Source organism: Saimiri boliviensis, chromosome 13 (genome assembly GCF_048565385.1).
Source record: "Saimiri boliviensis isolate mSaiBol1 chromosome 13, mSaiBol1.pri, whole genome shotgun sequence".
NCBI classification, from domain to species: Eukaryota; Metazoa; Chordata; class Mammalia; order Primates; family Cebidae; genus Saimiri; species Saimiri boliviensis.
In genome coordinates this window covers 106,421,222-106,443,669 of record NC_133461.1, presented here as the reverse complement: position 1 = coordinate 106,443,669, position 22,448 = coordinate 106,421,222, and the positions used below count along the sequence as shown (strand labels likewise).

The following is a 22,448-nucleotide window of genomic DNA, read 5'->3' as shown; positions in this document are numbered from 1 at the left end:
CAGCCTGGGCAACAGAGCAAGACCCTACCTCTACAGAAAGCGAAATGATAATTAACAAGAAAAGAGAAAAAGCTGGGCATGGTGATGCACACCCGTAGTCCCAGCTACTTAGGAGGCAACAAAACCGGAAGTGCTGGAGCCTAGAAGTTCGAGGCTGCAGTGAGCTACAATCACCGCACCGCTCTGCAGCCTGAGCAGCAGAGCAAGGCTCTGTTTCAAAAATAAAAACAAGTAAAATCCAAAAGATCCTATTTTAAATATTTCCTTCAATGACAATAGCTAGCAATTTATTAATGGTTGGCTTAATGACTAACATTTGGTTGGGTACACGGGCTCACGCCTGTAAACCTAACACTTTGGGTGGTTGAGGTGAGTGGCTCACCTGACATAAGGAGTTTGAGACCAGCCTGGCTAATACGGAGAAACCCCGGCTCCACTAAAAATAAAAATTGGCCAGGCATGGTAGCACACGTCTGTAATTCCAGCTACTTGGGAGTATGAAGTAGGAGGATTGCCGGAACCTGGGAGGCAGAGGTTGCAGTGAGCCAAGATCACACCACTGTACTCCAGCCTGGGCAAGAGTGAAACTCCATCTCAAAAGAAAGAAAGAAAAGACCAGAGAAGGAAGGGAACAAGGAAGGAAGGAAGGAAGGAAGGAAAAGAAAAGAAAAGATAAAGGAAAAAAAGAAGGCAGGAAGGAAGGACGGATTAACATTTATAGATACTTACTGCATGCCAAGTACTATGCTTTATGAATATGATTTTTTAGCCTCTATGGAGTAGTTTTCATTCCAATTTTATGGGCATGAAAACTGGATGACACTCCAAGGGGTAAAGCTAAAATTCTTTTCTTTTCTTTTTTGAGATGGAGTCTCACTCTGTCACCCGGGCTAGATCACGGCTCTCTGCAGCCTCCACCTCCCAGGTTCAAGTAGTCCTCCCACCTCAGCCTCCCTAGCTGGGGCCACAGACACATACTACCATGCCTGGCGAAGTTTTTGTATTTTTGGTATAGATGGGGTTTTACCATGTTGTCCAGTCTTGGCTCCAACTCCTGAGCTCCAGCAATCTGCCTGCCTTGGCCTCTCAAAGTGCCGGCATGACAGGAGTGAGCCCCGTGCCCAGGCTAGCTGGCATTTTAAAATCAGGTGTCTGACTGCAGTCCACTGCCTCTCCTTATCAACTGCCAAATAAAAAGTTGGAGGTCCCGATAAGGATTATAAGCAAAAGCCCTGAAAACAAAGGAAAAAGGGGTCTGGCTAGTGGGTTCCCCCTCCACCAGGAACAGCTGCTTATATGGCCAGCTCTCCCCTTCTGGAGGGCGGGGCCTCCTCCTCTTCCTTCTCCCCCCACCCTCTGCTTTGTCCTGGGGAAAGGTCCCCATTATCAATGCCACTCTGGGCGATGTGTTTACACGGGGAGGGAAACTGAATATCAACATCCCCCAAAGGAAAAGTGTCTTGTCACTTTTGTGAAGCTTTTCAGGCAGGCAGTCGGTATCCTCCAAGATTGACAGGCACTTACTGCCTTTAAAGCCCTTTAAACAGGGTCTGATGGGAGTTTGTTTATCTGTGGCATTGTTATGATGGGGCTGAGAGGCAGGCTGGCATTCCCAGCTCTCCTGGTGCCTCCAGGGGCTCTCTGGGAAGGATCCTGGGGAATCTACGCAGAGTGAGGTGGAGGGAAGCAACGTGGGCTGCGGCACCCAAGATGAGAAAGGACAAGGTAGATGAATGAAAACTCCAGAAGTCTGAGCTCAGGGAAAGACTGTGAATCATGTGCTCCAAGTCCAGAACACTGGTGGAATGTGAAGACTGGGGGGGCCTTTGGAAGCCAAGAGGGCACCATCAGGGCCCAGCAGAGCACCAAGAGATGAAGTGAAGCCAGGGGTGTTTACAGGCAAACACGAGGGCACGCACCTGCCCACCTTCCCATCTCCCCTGCCCAGCTCGGGGCCTCCCAAGGCCTCCAACTGCATCAGAAGTCAGCTCTGCAGAGCTCCTCCTCCACCCCTCTCTCCACTCCCCTAGGGGCTCTCTCCTGCTCTCAAGGGTTTGAACAGAGGCTGGAGGATCCTACATGTGCACCAGTCCTTAGCCCTCAAACACTGGCCACCACCACCTATACCCCTGTGCCCAGGACAGCTCCACCTGCACCCTCCTCCCCTGCCTCTGACTCAGGAGGTCCCCAGTGTTAGCCCCATCTCAACGCCCTGTTCCCGTGTTACTACCTTTGAGAACACAATGTTCGAACTTTCTGCCCCCTCCCCTCACCTCCTGGCCTTCTAGGGTTTGGGTGCCTTTGCTGCCGCAATCTCCCCCGAAGTCTCTCAGGATCCTTCTCCCTGTGAAACTGGCCAGGGATCCAGACAGGCTCAATCCCTGCACTCCTGTTTCTCAGGTTCCTTTTACAAAGTTGGCTCCGCTCCCCCCAACACCCCAGGATGTCAAGGCAGAGCCACCGGCGGAGGTCTGAATAGGTGAGCCAAAGCTGCTGCATGCTTCGGAGCGAATCCGGGCTGCATCTCTTCAGTGAAGAAACATGAGCATGTGTCTGGCACGTACCTGGCAATTGTATTCCAGACCCCAAAAGGAAATGTGGCGTAATTCTTGCCCTACAAATACTTCCAGACTCATGGAATTATCATCCAATGAAAGGACAGCACCAGAAGCTGCAGTGAGAAAGAGGCCACGGACTAACGCTCAGGAATTGTGCCTGGAGATGAGTCAAAAGCTGCCCGCCAAGACAAGCCACACAGAGATGCAAGGCCAGAGCCCACACCCCCCCACCCCACCCCACAGGCTCTCCTGCACTTGCAAGATGCTCCTTCCGCCTCCCTCTGTGCTGCTGAGGCGGCAGGACCTTGTATGAATTCTCCCTCTTCTCCTTCCAGTTCTTCCACAGTCAGGTGAGAGACCTAGAGATGACGAGTGTCCACATAAAAGCCATTATGGAATTATAAGGGTAGAAAGAAAACAGGAGGCCATCGCTCCAGATGGCTTGCCACGGTGCCAAGTAACAATGGCTCAGGGTCAGCACTCGCTGTGAGCCAAGGCTGCTGGGTCCAGCTCTTCCGCACTACGACAGGCAGGCAGCAGCGAGTCTGACCTCCAGAGTCAAGAGCAATGGGCAGGAGCTCCATAGTCCTTGGCCTTCCCCATGAAGACCAAGACTCAGCCCAGCCTACGCAGCAAAATCCAAGCTCTCTCCAGAAATACCACAGAATCTGCTCTTCTCCCAGCAGGGCACCAGTCAAAAAGAGGCCTTTGGTTAAGCGAATTCCCTCCCTGGCGATGGCAGCCACTTCCCAGCACGTGCCCTGAGCCGGAAGATTGAGGGTGGGGGCTAGTGTGGAATCAGAGTCCCCAGCCCTTGTGTGATGCAGGAGGCTTCTGCAGGACTGGGGGTGAGACAGTCTTTTGTAATTTCCATAGCCCACTCAAAATGTCCTCAACTCTGTATTCAAAAGTTCCTCCAGACTTTCTCACCCCAGCAAACAAAGCTCCTCGGAAAACATAGGTCTAAGTCCCCGGTGGGGAGTGCGATGACATCGGCCTGGGCCACATGACCAGACTCCAGTGATGACAGGGTATCCGTCACCTCCACCCCAGCCCCACAGGGAATGCATGGGCTGTGCAGGAGGCTCCAAGGACACAGCATGATCCTTCCATGACAACACAGAAGGACAGCTGAGACTAAAAGGTGGTCAAGCAAACACAAAGGCCCCCCTGGCGGGGAACACTGGGATGATCCACCCCTAGCCCGTGCACTGCGGGCGTCAGGGGCACATGGAAGGTATCTTACACATGCAGCCCACAGCTCTTCCCTTCACACCATGGCCATAGGAGCTCAAGAGAAAGGCGGCGGCCACTGGCTCCCCCCATGGCCTTCCTTCCCTGTTTGGCTTGTGACTTTTCCTCCTTCCATGGCCTCTGCCATCACCCTCTCACTCCTAAAGCTGGATTAGGCCTCTGATCACCTTTGCCTCCTCTCTCAAGCCTCTATCTTCAACCTCCATGTGGGCAATCCATTTGATACACACACACACACACACACACACACACACACACACTCTCTCTCTCTCTCTCTCTCTCTCTCTCTCTCTCTCTCTCTTCTGTGTGCCTGTGTCCCTAATGCACTTGTTTAATCATCCTGCCCATGTACCACCAACTCAAGAAGGTGATGAGGAACCCACAGGCAAGAGCCATAAACACTGCAGGTGATCCCCGAGTCAAAAGGCACGACAAGGCGTGGCACACAGGGCGGTTCCAGAGCTCGGACTGCTGGTGGAGTTTTGCAATTACTACTCGGAGGGGTAGATGTTATGGCATAAAGAAAACGAAGAATTACACTGGAGTTGTTGAGAATCCGATTTTTGGTGTGGATGAAAAGATATACAGATGTAAAGATGCCACAAAGGATATAAAATGGTGCCGTCTCTGTGGAAAACAGGATGGTGGTTCCTCAAAACCACGTGGAAATACCCTATGATCCAGCAATGCCACTGTTGGGTATATACCCAAGAGAATTAAAAGCAGGAACTTGAAGAGATATTTGTTCACTCAGGTAAAAATGGCAGCATTATTCACAACAGACAAAGGGCAGATGGAACCCAAGTGTCCGTGGAGGGATGAATCGATAAACAAAATACAGGGTCGATCCATGCATGTCGTGTCAGTCAGCCTCTGTAAAAAGACACGTGACAACGTGGATAAACCTTGAAGACACTATGCCACAGCAAAAGAGCTCAGTACAAAAGAATACTGTATCATTCCACGTAACGCCAGGAGTTAAATTCATAGAGAGAGAAAGCAGAATGGAGGCTGCCTGTGGTTGGAGAGAAGGGGGTATGGGGACACTATTTAATGGGTACCGAGTTTTGCCGGGGAAAATGAAAGAGTTCTGGAGACGGATGGTGGTGACGGTAGCACAGCAATGTGGGTGTCTTTAATGCCACCCAACTGCACGCTTCATAATGGCCAAAATGCTACATTTTAGCTCATGTATAGCTGACCACAGTTTTTTTTTTTTTTTTTTTAAAAGATAAAAGTAAAAGCTTTTTAGCCCTAAAGTTGAATTGAAAGCATCAGTATGAAAATATGCTGTGTTTTATCTTATCTTTGGAGTAGGAGGGATACGGATTTCCTAACTCTGCTTATTGAATGACTAACCCAATAGCAATCAATAGCGACAAGCCCAGCTGGCAGAGCTAGAGCTGAGATTGATCTCCAAACGCCATTCCTCACTGACACAAGCCAGGTTTCTTGGGGGAAATGGCCAAATCCAGGGCTGGCAAGGGAACACTCATAAAAAGAGATTAGGACATTTTATAGGATGGAAAGCATGAAACTATTAAACTAAGATTTTGTCAAAAGAGCTCAGTTTGAGCAAGTTCTGTCTAGCAAAGATGGGACAATCTGAGCATCAATCAGAATCCATGGATAGAAACACATCATATAAGTTTAAACCCATGAGGGTTTTTTTTTTTTTTTTGTCTCTTGCTCTGTCACCAAGACTGGATTGCAGTGCTTGAATCATGGTTCACCGCAGCCTGAGGTCAAACACCCAGGCTCACGCGCCCCTCCCACCTCAGCCTCCCAAGTATCAGGAACTACAGGCACATGCCACTACCCCTGATTAATTAAAAACATTTTTTTTCTTTGTAAAGACAGGCTCTCACTATGTTTCCCAGGCCGGCTTCACACTCCTAGGTTCAAGGGATCCTCCAGCCCCAGCTTCCCAAAGTGCTGGGATTATAGGCATGAGCCTCCACACTCAGCCAAAGTCCATGGGTTCTTTTTTTTTTTTTTTTTGAGACGGAGTTTTGCTCTCGTTACCCAGGCTGGAGTACAATGGCGCGATCTTGGCTCACCGCAGCCTCCGTCTCCTGGGTTTAAACAATTCTCCTGCCTCAGCCTCCCGAGTAGCTGGGACTATAGGCGTGCACCACCATGCCCGGCTAATTTTTGTATTTTTAGTAGAGACAGGGTTTCACCATGTTGACCAGAATGGTCTCGATCTCTTGACCTCGTGATCCACCCGCCTCGGCCTCCCAAAGTGCTGGGATTACAGGCTTGAGCCACCGCGCCTCATGAGTTCTTAATCACACTGAAAACAATTTAATTTCATTGGTAGTCACTGAAGGATGCTAGAGAACTAATTCATTCTTCTGAAAAATGAAAAATAAAGTGATGGTAGTAGGCATGGATCCTGCCTTTTCCTAGACAAACTGTACCTCAAGGTAACCAAATATTCAGTAAGTTATGTGCTTGTTACAGAAGAATTTCAGCTAACAAATACAGAAGGAATGATGGCATCGGAACACCACCACTGGCAATGCCTAACAAAGCAAAGGCTCTAGGAGATGAGCATCCATGGCTGCCACCGTCACAAACTTGAATCTGAGCATGCCCATTTGAATCTGAGCAGCAGGGGTAGAGGAACATGTTCAATGTCACGAAGAGGATGCAGTCAATAAAATCTGGCCTGCAGAAGTCCTCTGGGAAGAGCCTCATTTCTTTAGCAAACATAATGCAAGGGGAAGAAAAGGAGATGAAAGAGAAATCCATAGATTAAAAGAAACTTAAGAGGTATAACACAGGCAATACACAGACGTTATTTAGATCCTGATGTGAACAAGGCGTTAAAGACAATTAGACAAACTTGGAAATTTGAACAGTGACTAGATACTTAATGATAGTAAAGAGTGACAATTTGTTTCAGGATGATAACATGGCACTAGGGCTGCATTTTTTTTAAATAAAAGAGTCCTCATATTTTTCAGAGATATGTATAAAAGTATCTGCGGGTGAAATGACATACTGTCTCGAAAATGCTTCAAAATAACACTGAATGGAAGAAAGTGAGTAATACAGAGATCAACAGTGGGTCATTAATTCATATTTGTCAAAGCTGAGGGAAGAACACTCTACTCTCTATTATTATGTTTGAAAGTTTTCACAGTAAAAAACTTATTTAGGCAAGTGTGATGGTTCACACCAGTAATACTAGCACTTTGGGAGGCTGAGGCAGGAGGATCGCTTGAGCCCATGAGTTAGAGACCAGCCTGGGCAACAAAGCGAGACCCTGTCTCAAAAAAAAAATTGTTTTAAACTTATTTAAAAGGTAGAAATCGAACTTAAAATTAAAGGGAGGGTGATGGAGCGAAGTGAGAAAGGTTCAAATGAGAGAGAAACACCGGTTAATCTGAGCCCTTCCTCTTCACCGCTATACCTCCTGGGAGGTAGGTGAATCCACAGGGTCTGGCAATCCATCCTGGCACCATAGTATGGTCCTCTGTGATTATCTATATTGTACTCCTACTTGAGGCCACTCCCACCACCTTTAGAGAAAGGAGAAGAGGGCAGGATTATAAGATGCATGGCCTCCTAGGTCAGACTAACACTCCCCTTCCTTCCGCGGGCAGGGGTCCAGATCTGGGGACTAGAATTGGCGTGGGTTTTGTCCCCTCTTGCCCCTCAGCTTGAACTCAAACCATACAGCCACCCTGCCCTACTGCTGAAGCACTTTGCACAACTGCTCCAAAACAGGCCTGTAACGTGTGGCTTCATTTTAACCAGAGTTCCTTCTCCGATGGGAAATGCGTGACTCAGTGGGAGGTGCTCATCACCCTGCACGGATGCAACACAAAACCAAGGACCAGGAGGAGCTTGCACCTTTCCACACGCAGTGCTGCTCGAATCCCGCTCACTTTTCCAGCCTTCACGTGTCCCTCAAGGCCACGCCTCTGCTTGCATTCCTGCCTCCCATCTGCCCTCCGCTTGTGACTGCAGAACTGCTTGATTCAAGCTAAGTCCCGGGCTCAGAACGACCTTCCCATGGGCAGCAAACTTCCACTCATCCTTTAGGATTCCACAGTCTGCCTGGCCTTCAGGTCCCAAGGTCAGTTTCGGGATCCCAAGGGCTCCGCAGAACGCAGTTAGGCCCTCTTGCTCTTCATCCCCTTCCCTAAGAGTGCACATCCCTCCCAAGCAAGCTCTATGCTGCTGAGATTCCGAGACCCTTTTGTTCATTTGACATCTTCACAGCCTGATCAGTGCCAGGCTCACAGGGAGCAGGCAGAAGTTACTTCTTGGCTGGTAGATAGATGAAGCAAATCACATACGTGGAGCTGGGTTGTGAAGGGAGCTGACCATCTATGAAATCTCCTCCACTGCCTAGGCCCGCAGACAACACTGAGTGGGTTTGTTAACAGACAAGCGAAGTCCAAGCAGCAGGAAACTCAGAGCACCTGAGGTCGACTTGTATCAGAAAAACAATGCAGCCATAAAAAAGGACAGATCATGTCTCTTGCGGGAACACACATGGAGCTGGAGGCTATTATCCTCAGCAAACGAATGCAGGAATGGAAAACCCAATACTGCATGTTCTCGCATATCAGTGGGAGCCGAATGATGAGAACTTACGAACACAAAGAAGGAAACATCAGACTCTGGTGTCTAACTGAGGGTGAAGGGTAGGAGGAGGGAGAGGGGCAGAAAAGATACCATTGCATTGGTACTGGGGCTTAATACCTGGGTGATGAACTAATCTCTACAACAAACCCCCGTGACACAAGTTTACCTATGTAACACACCTTCGCATGCACCCTGAACTTAAAATAAAAGTTAAAATGAAAAAATGAGTCCTTCAAACCCAAGATTTCACAGAGTTGCTAAAAACGAGGCAAGCAGCCATGGAAATCTACCCGCCACCGGCAAGCATGAATTCGAGTTTGATGTCCACGCAGGCACAGGAAGGCTTATGTTAACGAAGGGACCGCTGCGGTATGGGGAAAGACAAAGTCAGCCGGAACGACTATCACATGGGGCAGGGCCGGAAGACACTGGATTTTAAACATCCCCAAAGGGCAGTGGAGCAGCCCTTCTCACCACTGCTGTACCTGGCCTGATTTCTTCACCTTACAAATGGCCACGCAAGCAGGGGGAGGCACAGTGAGTCACATGGCAGGAAGAGAGGGGTCTGGGAGAGGATCCCAGGGTTTCTTGCCAGACCAATGTGCTTTTACCTCCCTGCCGCTGCTGGGATGGCTTTCAAATAGCAGATTGAGAGCTGTGACTCCCATTCCCCAATGAGTGGGGCTTTGTAAATCACACACCCTGGGGTCACCTCACTTCAAGGACCCTAATTTAAAACGTACAAATATGCTCTAGTTGTAACGTGGCTATAAATTATGCACTGTAAGACTGATAAATACGTTTTTACACGCGACTCTTCCATTCGGCTGTTATTGACAGTGCTGCTCAATTTCTCATTTCAGCTCTGTTTAAGGCATCAGTATTTCAGGATCCAGTCTGGGTCACTAATTTTGCAGAAACTGCCAACACTGCTGAAAGGACTTTAAACAGTAACTTTTATGACTACTTAATAATGTAGTTATACACATGCCTGGAAATGTATGATAACTAAAAGTCAAGGACTAATGCCCAACAGTGGTTATCTTCGATGGTAAGATTACCAATCATTTGCACATTGGTTTATCTGAGTTTTTCATTTTTCTGTAATAAATATACATTGAGTTTAAGAAGGAAGTTTCCCCAATACTATTTGGAAAAAAAAAAAAAAAACTACATGTTTTTCTGAAGCCATTTTTGGCCTGGAAAACATTTTCTTTTTTAAAATCAGCAGTATTTTCCTATATTTGTGCACTCTGTGGGAACCACATTCTTTATTTAGGGTCAAGTTAAGTTCTTCCTAAATGCTAGGGAAAGGTTTTATTTGTTGTTTGTTTTCCCCGCCTACTCAATTTTGAGGGGTAACCTGTATTATTGCCTCTCTTTACCTGGTTTGATTTACGATCTTGGAAGTCAAGTCATTCTTTTCTAGGTCAAAGAAAGAAAGAAAAAAAGACTCCCCCACCTAATACCTGATAAAAATATCTGAAAAGGTCATTGCACACCTTGACAGAGACACATACAATTTCAACCCAAGCTGATAAAACAGCAACTAGAAAACTTTAATCAGAACAAAATGTAACTTGCCATTTCCCAGCTCAATTGATGAACTCTTTTTTTTATCTGAAATGACAGACATCATAAGATAGGAAAACCTTTAGATAAGAAACCAAATTGAGTTGTTTGAATCAGATCCGATTGTCTGCCCCTGGTTCAGACTCCCACACCTGCTCGGAATGGGTCAATGAGCGCCTCCTGGCATGGTCCCGAGGGGTTTGGAAACATTGCAGAAGTGGTGAACTTTGAGACTTCAGCGTTTATTCTGCGATTATAATTAACCTGCTCACCAGTTGCTATCGATCAATTCTAAATGGAGGTGATAAGGTTTGACTGGATTTCTAGAAGTAGAAATGGAGATTTAAACTGGGGAGTAGAAAAGAAGATATGAAAAAAAAAAAAAAAAAAACTTAAGGACTGAATTAGATTTTAAGACTCAAAACTGCATTTGCGATTAGGGGATCCCAAAACCCATGGCTTTGATCTGCCTGGAAGAATCTTGAGGAAGCTTGAGTACAAAGGAAAACCCTGAAATTCAAAGTTTCCCACCAAATTGCGATAGTAACTTCTTGATTTTTCCTCCAAAATAAAGTGTATCTGTAAATACTCAATATGGATTAAAGACAGCCTCGAATTTTACTTGCAGAGGTGTTCCAATGACTTTAAACACACAGAACGGCTCAGCTGTCTGGATTATATTTCTCCTTTGGAGGAAAAAAGATATTAAAAACATCAAGTCCAGTCTTGGGCTCCTGCAAAATTCGGAAGACCAGAAAACCAAATTCCCATCATTCAGATAAGAAGCTTGAATATCCTGGCTCAGTTCTGATTACAGAGCAGTAATAGATAAAACCGTAGGCCACCTGCCAGAAACAAGAAAGCTTCCACTGACGGGAGCCGCGTTCAGTTGAGACCCATTCCACCGGGCTTTTCCTGCCTGGGGCTTGAGTCACTGTCGTGATCCAGGGTTCTCTTCTTATGTTCTCTAACATCCTCCTTACTGTGCTCCTCTCTTCTTTCTCAGCCTCTGCCACAAATACATGGGAAATCTTCAGAGATAAGGGAAGACAGAGAACACAGTTACAGATTTCTTTTAGGAAAGGGATTTTTAAGCGAGCCATATGGTTTTGCTCCTAAGCAGCCAGCAGTTTCGGCAGAGCCAGGAGAATTCTCCCTTTGGGAGAGTCTGAATCCTGGGAAGTCTAATTCTCTGCACACCAGAATCCAAGGGCTAAAAAGGAAGTCGGTGCAACACTGCGATTCCTAACGTTGCATTCCTCGACTGCATGGCTTGCAGCTGAGGAACGAGACGGAAGGTTCCTTAGGACGACATTGCACCTAGATAGACAGTGATTGGTGGGAAGCAAACGGAAACTCAGGCAAGAAGCTCCCCTGGGGAGAGGAAGCGGATGGGAGTGACAAGTCAACGCAAATCCTAAGGTTTAACAAAGCCCTTCCATCACACATAGCTGCTGGTTCTGAAGAGCTAAGTGCCCTCATATCAGATTTGGCAAATGCAAAGTGTGGGGAAAGGGGGAAAGTACAATTCTGCAGGTTGGGCTCACCTGGGTTTCAAACCAGGGCTGTTGACTACCCATGGGGACCTGAGATTACAGCCTCTTTGTGGGTATCAGCTTCCTTTCCAGCAAAACGGAGATCATTCTATCGGCCTCTTAGGGAAAGGCTTCAAAGTCCCTGGCATGAGATAATTTCTTCATGGACGGGGATCCACCTTACTGTTCACAATAGAATGTTGTGCAAGATACAGGCTACTCTCCCTAAAAAGTTGTTAGCCAGCATCCAAACATGAATGTACCAACATTTACAAATGTATTTTGTATAAACTAAAACAGATTCAAAGTTATTCCTATTATAACCCCATTCATATTATCTTCCCTGTCTTCTTTAGAAGGTGATAAAAGTATCTCTAGAGACAGCCATCAAATTAGTCTTAGTAACCCGTTTATATTGTACGTTACGTGGGCTATGTCATGGTCTATCAGAGGTCAATATAGCAGAGTGATACTCATTTCCAAGACAGCCTTATCACCTGGTTCTGCAGGCAGCCTAGACAAAGAAGTCCCCAAAAGAGAAATAGTCTCAGATGTCAGAAAAGTTGCTACAGTTCTTATTTTTATTTTTATTTTTTTTATTGAGACGGAGTTTCGCTCTTGTTACCCAGGCTGGAGTGCAATGGCGCGATCTCGGCTCACCGCAACCTCTGCCTCCTGGGTTCAGGCAATTCTCCTGCCTCAGCCTCCTGAGTAGCTGGGATTATAGGCACGCGCCACCATGCCCAGCTAATTTTTTGTATTTTTAGTAGAGACGAGGTTTCACCATCTTGACCAGGTTGGTCTCGATCTCTCGACCTCGTGATCCACCCGCCTCGGCCTCCCAAAGTGCTGGGATTACAGGCTTGAGCCACCGCGCCCGGCTAAAAGTTGCTACAGTTCTTAAAGCAGCAGCTCCCATCTGCAAGAATTGCCAACTTCTAGAATAAGGAAAGGAAAACCAGCAGACTTCCTCTTTCTTATGCAAACACAAGCAGCGACATTTGCAACTGGCTTCAGCTCAAAATTCAGTACAACTAAATTGTCTTAAAATGACAGGCTTAAAAGAAAGGTTTAAAAGAATCACCTTGCCCTGGAGGAAGGTAACTTGTTCTTCACACAATCCCATCATTGCAGTAGGTTAGTGGTTTTCAGGCAGGTAACCCCAATGTAACCTGAGGAAAACTGCCTACCTGGAGAGGTCAGCATTGCCTAGCGTGTGTCTGCCCACAAGGGGGGAAGCCACAGTACTGTGGGGTTGGGGGTGTCTGCCAATTGCTGACTTAGATCTACTACCAATACTGAGACTAGGATGAGAGATTCCCTCCCTCAGTAAAGCAACCTCCTATGAGAGAAACAAAATCAAAAGCCAAATACGGGATCGCCACTGAGGATGATTTTGATCTGTCCTTAAAAATCTTGAGGAAGCTTGAGTACAAAGAAAAACCCCAAAGAATTTGTAAAAGAATAGGTAAAAGACAAATTTAATAAAAAACAACTTATGCCTTAAAGCAGTTTTCCTGTGCATCCATGAAACTAAATACAGAGTTTTTTGTTGTTGTTGTTGTTGTTGTTTTTGTTTTTAAAGAGGATGCTTTCAGGAAATTGATTCATGAATACCGTATGTCTGTTATTTATTTATTTATTTATTTTAATTTTTTTCTGAGACAGAGTGTCACCCTGTCACCCAGACTGGAGTGCAATGGCACAATCTTGGCTCACTGCAACCTCCACCTCCTGGGTTTCAGCGATTCTCCTGACTCAGCCTCCTGAGTAGCTGGGACTACAGGTGCATACCACCAGGCCCAGCTAATTTTTGTATTTTTAGTAGAGACGGTTTCACCATGTTGACCAGGATGGTCTCCATCTCTTGACCTCGTGATTCACCTGCCTCAGCCTCCCAAAGTGCTGGGATTACAGGCATAAGCCACTGTGCCCAGCCAATGATTTGAAATTTTAAGATAAACTTAACTTCCCTGTATTTTAAACGTATTTTCTTGTTATTGAATGGATTAACGAAGCACAGAAATGACTATAAAAATGGTTAAGGTGGGGGCTGGGCACGGTGGCTCAAGCCTGTAATCCCAGCACTTTGGGAGGCCGAGGCGGGTGGATCACAAGGTCGAGAGATCGAGACCATCCCGGTCAACATGGTGAAACCCCGTCTCTACTAAAAGTACAAAAAATTAGCTGGGCATGGTGGCACGTGCCTGTAATCCCAGCTACTCAGGAGGCTGAGGCAGGAGAATTGCTTGAACCCAGGAGGCAGAGGTTGCGGTGAGCCGAGATCGCGCCATTGCACTCCAGCCTGGGTAACAAGAGCGAAACTCCGTCTCAAAAAAAAAAAAAAATGGTTAAGGTGGTTAAAAAATTCAAAAAGTTCCAAGGCATGCATAGTAAAAGTCCCTCTTCTACCATTATCCCTGACTGCCCACTTTCCTCCCCAGAGGCAATCTGTGCTACAAATTTCTCGTGAGATTTTCTATTTTCAAGTGAATATAATCCTTTTTTTCCTTTTTTTTTTTTAACACAAAGAGTCAAGTGCTATATACACTTCCTGCATTTGTAAATGTCTCCAAGGATTCCATACATTAGATAGTGAACTCCATTATTTTTATGCCTACAAAGCTTCTGGTTGCTATGTGCCACGTGCATAAAGATAGTCCCTAATGATGCACATTTAGATTATTTCCAATTCTGTTATTAAGAACAATGCCGCAATTAATATGTGCTGGTGTACTTGTGGACTAAATCCCTAGAGGCGAAAATTTTGGAGTCAAGGCTGTCTACTTTGCAATTTTATGGCAACGCCACCAAAGACTCTCCAGAAAGGTCAGACCGATTTACACTCCCACCCACAGGTATCAGAGTTCCTGTTTCCCCACACCTCAGAGTATATTTGTTTTCTTAGTGCATTTAAGCAAGAAAAGAAATGGGGAAGGATACAGAATAAGGTGTTATCTAGAACTGTCTCCTGGGCATCATTCTACCTGAGTGATATAAAGTGCCTAGCAAATGTGGCTTGACCTTTTGATGGGACCCAAGTGGGCAAGTGACGGGGCTCACTAGAGGTAGTGACACACCCCTGACCACCCCAACACACCTTCCTTATTTAATTGGTTCTCAGCTTAGTACCACAGACCAACCCCAACTCTGACTGACCTGCTCGGGGTGGTAACCGGAAAGTCAAACAACCTTGGTTTTCCTGAAGGCTGACAAATCACTCTCCAGTCTCACAAAGCTCCCTGCACAAATGAGCCGGCTCTGAAAGCCACTGGCGTACTTGATAAGCGGGCCCCAAAAGATCCAGAAAAACACTTCAGGGTTTTTCACTGACCTGCACCATAAACAGCCTCTTTGAACACCCTGAATGCCCTCACTCAATACCTAATGGGGCCTAACTTCTTTTAAATAAATTGTTTGGATAACATGGTGAAATACTGTACATGTATTTCACTATATTGTTATTTTAATCGACAAAAAAAATGATTCAAAATTTTGAAATCCTTTGAGAATATCCGAATTGCTTATTTCTCCATTACACAAAACAATTGATATTCCATAGGAAAATATCTTTTCCTGGCCTTTCCGATAACACCTACCACCATATAGCTGTCAAGGTATATTTACAATCTATTTCCATATTGGTCTCCTTTTCAGCCTTGCCAATTCACAAGCATTAACTGGTACAAAAATCAGCGTCACTGAGGTGTAATGTACATGCAATAAAAGACTCCCATTTTAAGAGCACAGCTCCACAATGCTGCCATATGGAGATACATGTGTAGCCACCATGACTGGGTTCTTTTAAAGGAAACAGCTTCATTCTCCTGCTACTGCCATTTCACAGGCACAGGCAGATTCTAGCCCCCAAAATGCAAGAACTGTGCGCACAGCTCAGTTGCACAGTGCTTCCAGCGCCCAGGAATTTATGAAGACAAGCCATACTCCATATTACATTTCCACACAACTACAATCACCTACGAGTGTTCTTCTCGCATCTAATATCTGCTCTCCTTGAGTAATAAGACACAGTTAAAAGGTCATGGGCTTTTGTGTGTGTGCGTGTTTTAGAAATCTGAACAGTCATATTCCACCTTGCTTTTATCCACCCAGTGACTTCTCCAGCCTAAAAGCCCTGCTTTCTTCCAGTAAGTTTCAAGAACCCTCTTCCATCCTGCCCACCCTGCCCTAGGGCTCTCGAGTTTGCCTCTTAAAGGACTCACGCAGCCATTCTGTGTGGTTGGACCCAGGCAGGGCAGAGTCCTGGGGCAATTACCACCAAGATCCCTATGCAAATATTTGCTAAGTGCCCCACATTTGCCAGGCACTTAAATGAGTGAGACTCTGTACCTGCCCTCAGTAAGGTCACATAATTCCATTCAAGCAGCCTAACTAGTGATTTTCACAGTTGTTTTAGGGTCGTAGCTCATATGGAACTTAGAGTGCATTAAAGTTCACATACATTGGAGTCAGGCCACACTTACTACTTCCAACCTAAGTTCAGGGCTTTACAGAGGCCGGTGTTATCTTTTATTATTTTGATTTTTGCCCTATTCAAATAACCAACATAAGAACTATGGCAAGATATGGTTAAAACTACAGCAGCTACATAGAAAAATAAAAGTGTTCTCTTATTTCTCCTTATTGAAATTAAAAACAGTTTCTGAGTTAAGGATGAATTAGTGTGTATAGTTTTTAACTATAGTGACAAATATATTATGTAAACAAAGGTCAGGCTGCACTGTATTATTTCATGGGTAGTCCATGATATATTAGAAAACATATTAGAAAACAAGAGTATATTCTTTCTTTTTCTTTTTCAGAGACAGGGTCTTCACTCTGTTCTCCAGGTAGCAGTACAGTGGTGCAATCACAGCTCACTGCAGCCTCAACCTCCGTGACTCAAGTGATCCTCCCACCTCAGCCTCCCCAGTTGCTGGAGTTACAGCCATGTGTTACCATGCCCAGCTACCTTTTTTTTCTTTTTTTTTTTTTGAGATGGCAACTCACTATGTTGTCCAGGCTAGTCTTGAACTCTGGAGCTCAAGCAATCCTCCCACCTCATCCTCTAAGTGTGGGATTAAAGCTGTGAGCCACTGTGCCTGGCCTCTTATTTCTTTTTTCCCCCTATAAAAATGGTCAATATTTCTTTCTTTTTTCTTTTTTTGAGACGGAGTTTCGCTCTTGTTACCCAGGCTGGAGTGCAATAGTACAATCTCGGCTCACCGTAACCTCCACCTCCTGGGTTCAAGCAATTCTCCTGTCTTAGCCTCCCGAGTAGCTGGGACTACAGGTGTGCACCACCATGCCCAACTAATTTTTGTATTTTTAGTAAAGACGGCGTTTCACTATGTTGACCAGGATGGTCTCAATCTCTTGACCTCGTGATCCACCGGCCTCAGCCTCCCAGAGTGCTGGGATTATAGGCGTGAGCCACCGCGCCAGGCCTTCAATAACTCCGTCTCAAAAAAAAAAAGAAATTGCTGGTTCTTTCCCTGACAAACTCCTACTCACCCTTCAAGACCAAAGGCAGATGGTAGCACTTAGGTGATAACTTCCAGAGTCTTCCGGAGAGAGGAAAGAACCACCTTTGCTGCTTCTCCTTGCTTTCAGCTCATTACCAACCCACAACAATGAGGCACACCCCGTTTCACATTGAGTGCCCAACAATCTATGTCACTGGGGACTGTCCCAGGTTTAGCACTAACGATCCAAGTCCTGGGAAAACCCTCAGTCCTGGGCACACCAGCAACATAGGTAACTCTACATGACAGTGATTTGCTAGTCAATAAAATAACCATCATTTACAAAGGGCCAAGGCCAAATTCTTCACAAGTCTTATCTTATTTTTCTAATTTAAGGTATCACTAAAAATAGTTACGATGATCCCCTCTTACAGAAAAAGACATGAGACTGAGAGGAGTAACTTGTCCAAGATGACACGAGGCTCCTGAAACTGACTCTAGGTTTAAACTGACTCTAGTTTAAACCCCTGTGCTCCTCCCGCCACACTGTCTGGCCATCTTAGGGCTCAATGGGAACTGCTCGGAAAGCTGGGGTCAGTTCTCATCTTCCCTCCATTACCAGGCCAGCTAGGATCTGGTGCTGGTCCCTCACTAAAGTTGCCAGGCAGGGAGGAGGGCCCAAGTGATGGGAAGAATACATAAAAAGCACATTCACATGCACTGCCCTTTCTTTCTTTTTTTTTTTTTTTTTTTTGAGACAGGGTCTCACTGTGTCACCCAGGTTGGAGTACAGTGGCCTTGGGCTCATGTGATCCTCCTATCTCAGCTTCCAAAGCTGGGACTACAGACACACAACACCAGGCCTGGCTAATTTCTTCTTCTTTTTTGTTTAGTAGAGACAGCCACGTTGGTCTTGAACTCCCGACCTCAGGTGATTCGCCAGCCTAAGCCTTCGAAAGTACTGGGATCACAGGTGTGAGCCACCGTTCCCGGCTGGCTAATGTTTAAATATGTCTTGTAAAGACAGGGTCTCACTATTTTGCTCAGGCTGGCCTTGAACTCCTGGCCTCAAATGATCCTCTTGCCTCAGCTTCCCAAAGTGCTGAGATTACAAGTATGAGCCTCTGTGCCTGGCCATATGTGTTGCTTTTAACTTCAGTTGCTTTTATGTAAGTGCCACCTGCAGAACACCTCGAAGATATGAAAGCCAGCAAGTTCAACATGCCCTGTGTTCCCTCTTGGAGACAGCCCACACTTCTCCCAAAACGCTTGGCTGTATGCAGAAGAGAAAATCCACCCTCTAGGCCCGACCCCAAAGGCTGTGGACTTTATGAGGTATCAGGGAAGAGCCCAGAGAAGACAGGTGGCAATTCTGGCAGGGAAATGATCAGAGAGGTCAGCTGCCATTTGCTGACACGGGAATTTGGGAAACATCCCTTATTTCAGCCACCTCTGCATGGCATGGCTGACATTTTAAAATCTGAATACTGCATGTAGTCACATGATCCTTCCTTCCTTCCTTCCTTCCTTCCCTCCTTCCCTCCCTCCTTCCCTTCCTTCCCTCCTTTACTTCATTTACTTTTTCTGTTTTTCTTTTTTGAGACGGAGTCTCGCTCCGTCATCCCGGCTGGGGTGCAGCGGTGCAATCTCGGCTCACTGCAACCTAAGCCTCCTGGGTTCAGCGGTTCTCCTTCCCAAGCCTCCCGAGTAGCTGGGACTACAGGCGCGCGCCACTATGCCAGGCTAATTTCCTTTTTCTTTTGGTATTTTAGTAGAGATGGGATGTCACCATGTTGGCCAGGATAGTCTCGATCTCCCGACCGAGTCCTCCCTATTTTAAGTCAGAGGCCCCAGAGGGCCCTGGAGAGAGAGGACTCCTCCGTCAGCGCGCTCGGCCAGGGCGGGCCCCACCCCCTGCCCCGCACTCCCGCCTTTGGGCGCCATTGTGTGGAGATGCCGCTGCTATCGAGCAAAGGTCGCAGAGAGGCTCGCCCAGCCCTCCTACCCTGGGGGTGGCCGTCTGGCTCCCCCAAGAGGGGGGAGGGGGAGGGGAACGCCAAGAGCCACAGATCGGGCCTCGGCGCCACTTCCAGGGTTAATCAGTTTGCCCGCGATGTGTATTTGGCTGTACCCCCGGGGACCTTCCCTGGCCACCCAGGGCCAGAGGATAATTTAAAAGCGCTTCAAAGCCGGGGCCCTTCTCGGAGCCAGCCCAATACTGGAAACCTGGCCGGAGCAGCCTTGACTCTTCAAAGTGAGAACAAATGCAGAAGGATTTAGCACTTAGTATGTGGTCAATAAACGCGAGCTCTGCTTTTCAAATCCGGGCTTCCCCTCCCCCACAGGGTGGGCTCAATCCTAACCCACTCCTCGGTCCCTTCCCGACATTCCAGAGGTCGTCTGCATTTTGAACTAGGTGTGGCCACTTCCCTTTCTCCCCCAGCCCCTATGCCCAGGCCCCTTCTCAGATCCCGCTGCGTTTATTTGTAAATCAGTGGAGGCTGAGACCTGTTTGCCGTCCCTCCCTGTTGGACGGCGGAGGGAAACGCTGCGTGGAACCTACCACAAGGGTTATTTCCAACCCTGGCCGCGCGAGAAGAGGAGGCTCCACGCGTGCAAGCGACTGCAGTCTGTTTAACTCGGGCATCATAAACAAGCCCCTTTGGTCTCTGTGTTCTTGGGCATTGACGGGGGTCCGCCCCTGCCGCCCGCATGGTGCGCCCACGCGTCCGCAGGAGACACCAGCATGGTGCCGGCTCCTGTTCGGCGCATCTCCCCGGCGTCTCCTCTGCTCCATCCCTCCTTTGTTCTCGGTGTGAGACCCCCGACAGGAAAATAATCTGCCACTCTGAGGGATCCTCCAACTGGGCCACCAAATGGCCCAGAAGGTCTGAGGTCCAAACCCCTGTCATCGGTTCCCCGCGGAGGCCCGAGAGCTGGCGGGGAGGAAATGGGGACAGAAACCCAGCGACCTCCAGCGCCGTCCGCGCAGGGATCCCGGGCCACTGCCCCCCGGCTCTCCAGGGAGCCTGCTGGCCTCCCGCGTAACCCACAGTGCGGCGTGGCCGCGGCCGATGTCCGGGGCTGCCGGGAGGCCGCTCTCGGACCCCGCCACGGTCTCAGAAGAGGCCCGGACGGGCAGGCCCGGCCCCCTGCACAGAAGCCAGTCTCCAGGGGCTGCAACGTCGTCAGCCCCGCACTGGCTTCTGCCTGCCCTGGAAACTTCAGGTCTTCAAGCACCTTGCCCAGCTCAACGCAAGCATTCATGGAAAAACGAGGGGTCCCCAACAGGGCTCAAGACCCACCCACGCGCTCTTGCGCCCCTACTCACCAAGATTGGGGTGTCGGGCGGCGGGGTTGGCCCGGCCGGGCAGGCTGTGCAAGACAGGGCTGTCGAAGGGGCCGGCGGAGGCGGCAGCTGCAGCGGCCCAGGACGCGCCCACGTCGGCCATGTAGGCTGGATAGGGGCTGGAGTAGGAGCCCGCGAAGCCGGCGCGCCCGTACTGCTCGCGGCCTGCCAGACCCGCGCCCGCCGCGGCACCGCCACTGCTGTAGGCCGCAGCTTCCCGGGCCGCAGCGGCGGCGGCGGCAGCAGCCAGGGACCCCGTGGTCCCGGGGAAGGAGAAGCGCGGCGACACTGGCGGCGGGGTGTAGGCGGCTCCGTCGGCTCCGGCCTGGCTCCAGCCCGGGCTGCTCTGCTGGGTCCCGGGCCCTGCACCCGACGGGGCCGCTCCGGAGCCACCGCCGGTGGCGCCTCCCGACGCTGCGCCCGCGCCTCCGCCCTGGAGGTAGGACAGGCCCAGCACGGAGGAGGGCACCCGCGGCGTGGGCACGTAGACCGGCGAGGACGCGGCGCCCGCGCTGTGCATGAAGGCGCCGGGGCCGCCAGCCTCATAGGCCCCGGGGGGCGGCCCGTGGTTGGCGGCCATGGCCAGGCTCTGGTACATCGCCCCGGCGAACTCCCGGCTTCGGGGTCCTCCCTCTCCTTCGCAGGTCAAGGAGCCACGCGGGGAGAGAAGATGACGGCAACAATAACGTGCGTGAAAGGAGCTGTCTCGAAGATCAGACGTCAAAGGGAAAAAACCAAATCGCTTACAAATATATACGTATTAAATCCGGCATTGAGCAAAGACTCTAGGCTCCCGTTGACTCCGGAAAATCCTAATTTGAATTTTTGGTGGTTCCGGAAGGCGACGCAGGCGCAGCTGAACAGACCCAGTGCCTGGAGGTCCGGAGTGCCTCTGCAGGGCAGAAGACTGAGGGCGCGTCCAGGCCTGGAGGTGGCGCACGGGCCTTCAGGTCCCTCACTTGTCCCACCGTGAGGCCTCCAGGAGGCTGGCTCCAAGGCAGAGGGCTAGGCTGGCTCCTTCCTCCTCGCTGCAGCCGGGGTCCTAAAGTAGGGACGACAAAAAGAGTGGTTCACCCCAGAGCTTTCAGAACCCACTCTCCACCTGCCTGGTTCCTTCTTCTACGCTGCAAACGCTGCAAACGAAGTCACCGCGGGGATTTGGGGGTGCAGCTGCGGAGGCCCCGCAGGGCAGTGCCGGGAAGGGGCGGCCTTTGTTTTGTGCAGGCGTTGGATCAGGCGTCCCAGGCAAGCATGGGGAGGGTGCCCCGGGGACCAGGGGCTGCCCGGGTCTTGGGCATGAAGTTTACTGGTTGTGATCTTGGTCAATTATTTTTGTATTGCTTGTCCCAAAGGTCTTTAATGTTACCTTATTCTGCAAGCATATTTTGGACACAGTCTAAGTCCAAAAGTTTGGGGTTAATGCAGAGTGCCTGGGATCCAACAAATCTCTCATCTCCTCTGTTCTCCCCATCTCTCCCCAGGCATTCTTGGCCTAAAAAGAACTTTACATTGTCCTTGGGGGCACAAGGACAAACTTTTCACCAAACAGTGACCTAACAAAGTTTTGTTTGTAATCTTAAAAATATATATATAGAAGTAGAGTCCAAATGTTTATAAGTGAACAGTGGTGTCTGCTAAGTCTCATGAAGAGGACTGAGAAACTCTCATCTATATACTACACCATGTGGACGTCAAATTGGATAAGCTACAGGTTTCTTGCAAATAGTTATAATTTAGATGTTTTCCAAATTGTGTGTCAGACCCAGAAAAGTGAAAGGAATGTACGATGTCGCTTTACAGGATAATCCAGTGGGCCATTCTAATTCACTGAAGGGGTTCTTCATGTAGAATCGCAAGTTACCCACAGGCGGAATCATCACACCCATGTGGACGCTTGGGAAAGAGCAGTTTGTGGAACTTGATTATACGCTGCCCAGCATCCTGCATTTTGTTATTATCAGGCAGTTTTTCTGATAAAATAAGAGCCCCATTTTCTGAATTACCTGCAGGTCCTTTTCTCTACAACCCTGCTAAGTACAGGTGTCTCTCTTCATTTTACAAGAGGGAACTGAAGCACTGGAAACTTCTGAAACTTGTCTAAGATCAAAGT

The 22,448-nt window shown here is 48.3% G+C and overlaps 1 protein-coding gene across 4 annotated transcripts in view; it reads right to left on the bottom strand.

The window, feature by feature from the left end:
- Positions 1-22,448, bottom strand: part of GATA4 (GATA binding protein 4) — an 86,198-nt gene that overhangs the window by 33,014 nt on the left and 30,736 nt on the right. For all 4 annotated transcript variants that reach the window (XM_039461123.2, XM_010332069.3, XM_010332068.3 and 1 more), the window contains exon 2: positions 20,321-21,380. In XM_039461123.2, coding sequence (XP_039317057.2) covers positions 20,321-20,936 — 616 coding nt within the window. In that variant the 5' untranslated portion in view covers positions 20,937-21,380. The remainder of the gene's footprint in view (positions 1-20,320; positions 21,381-22,448) is intronic.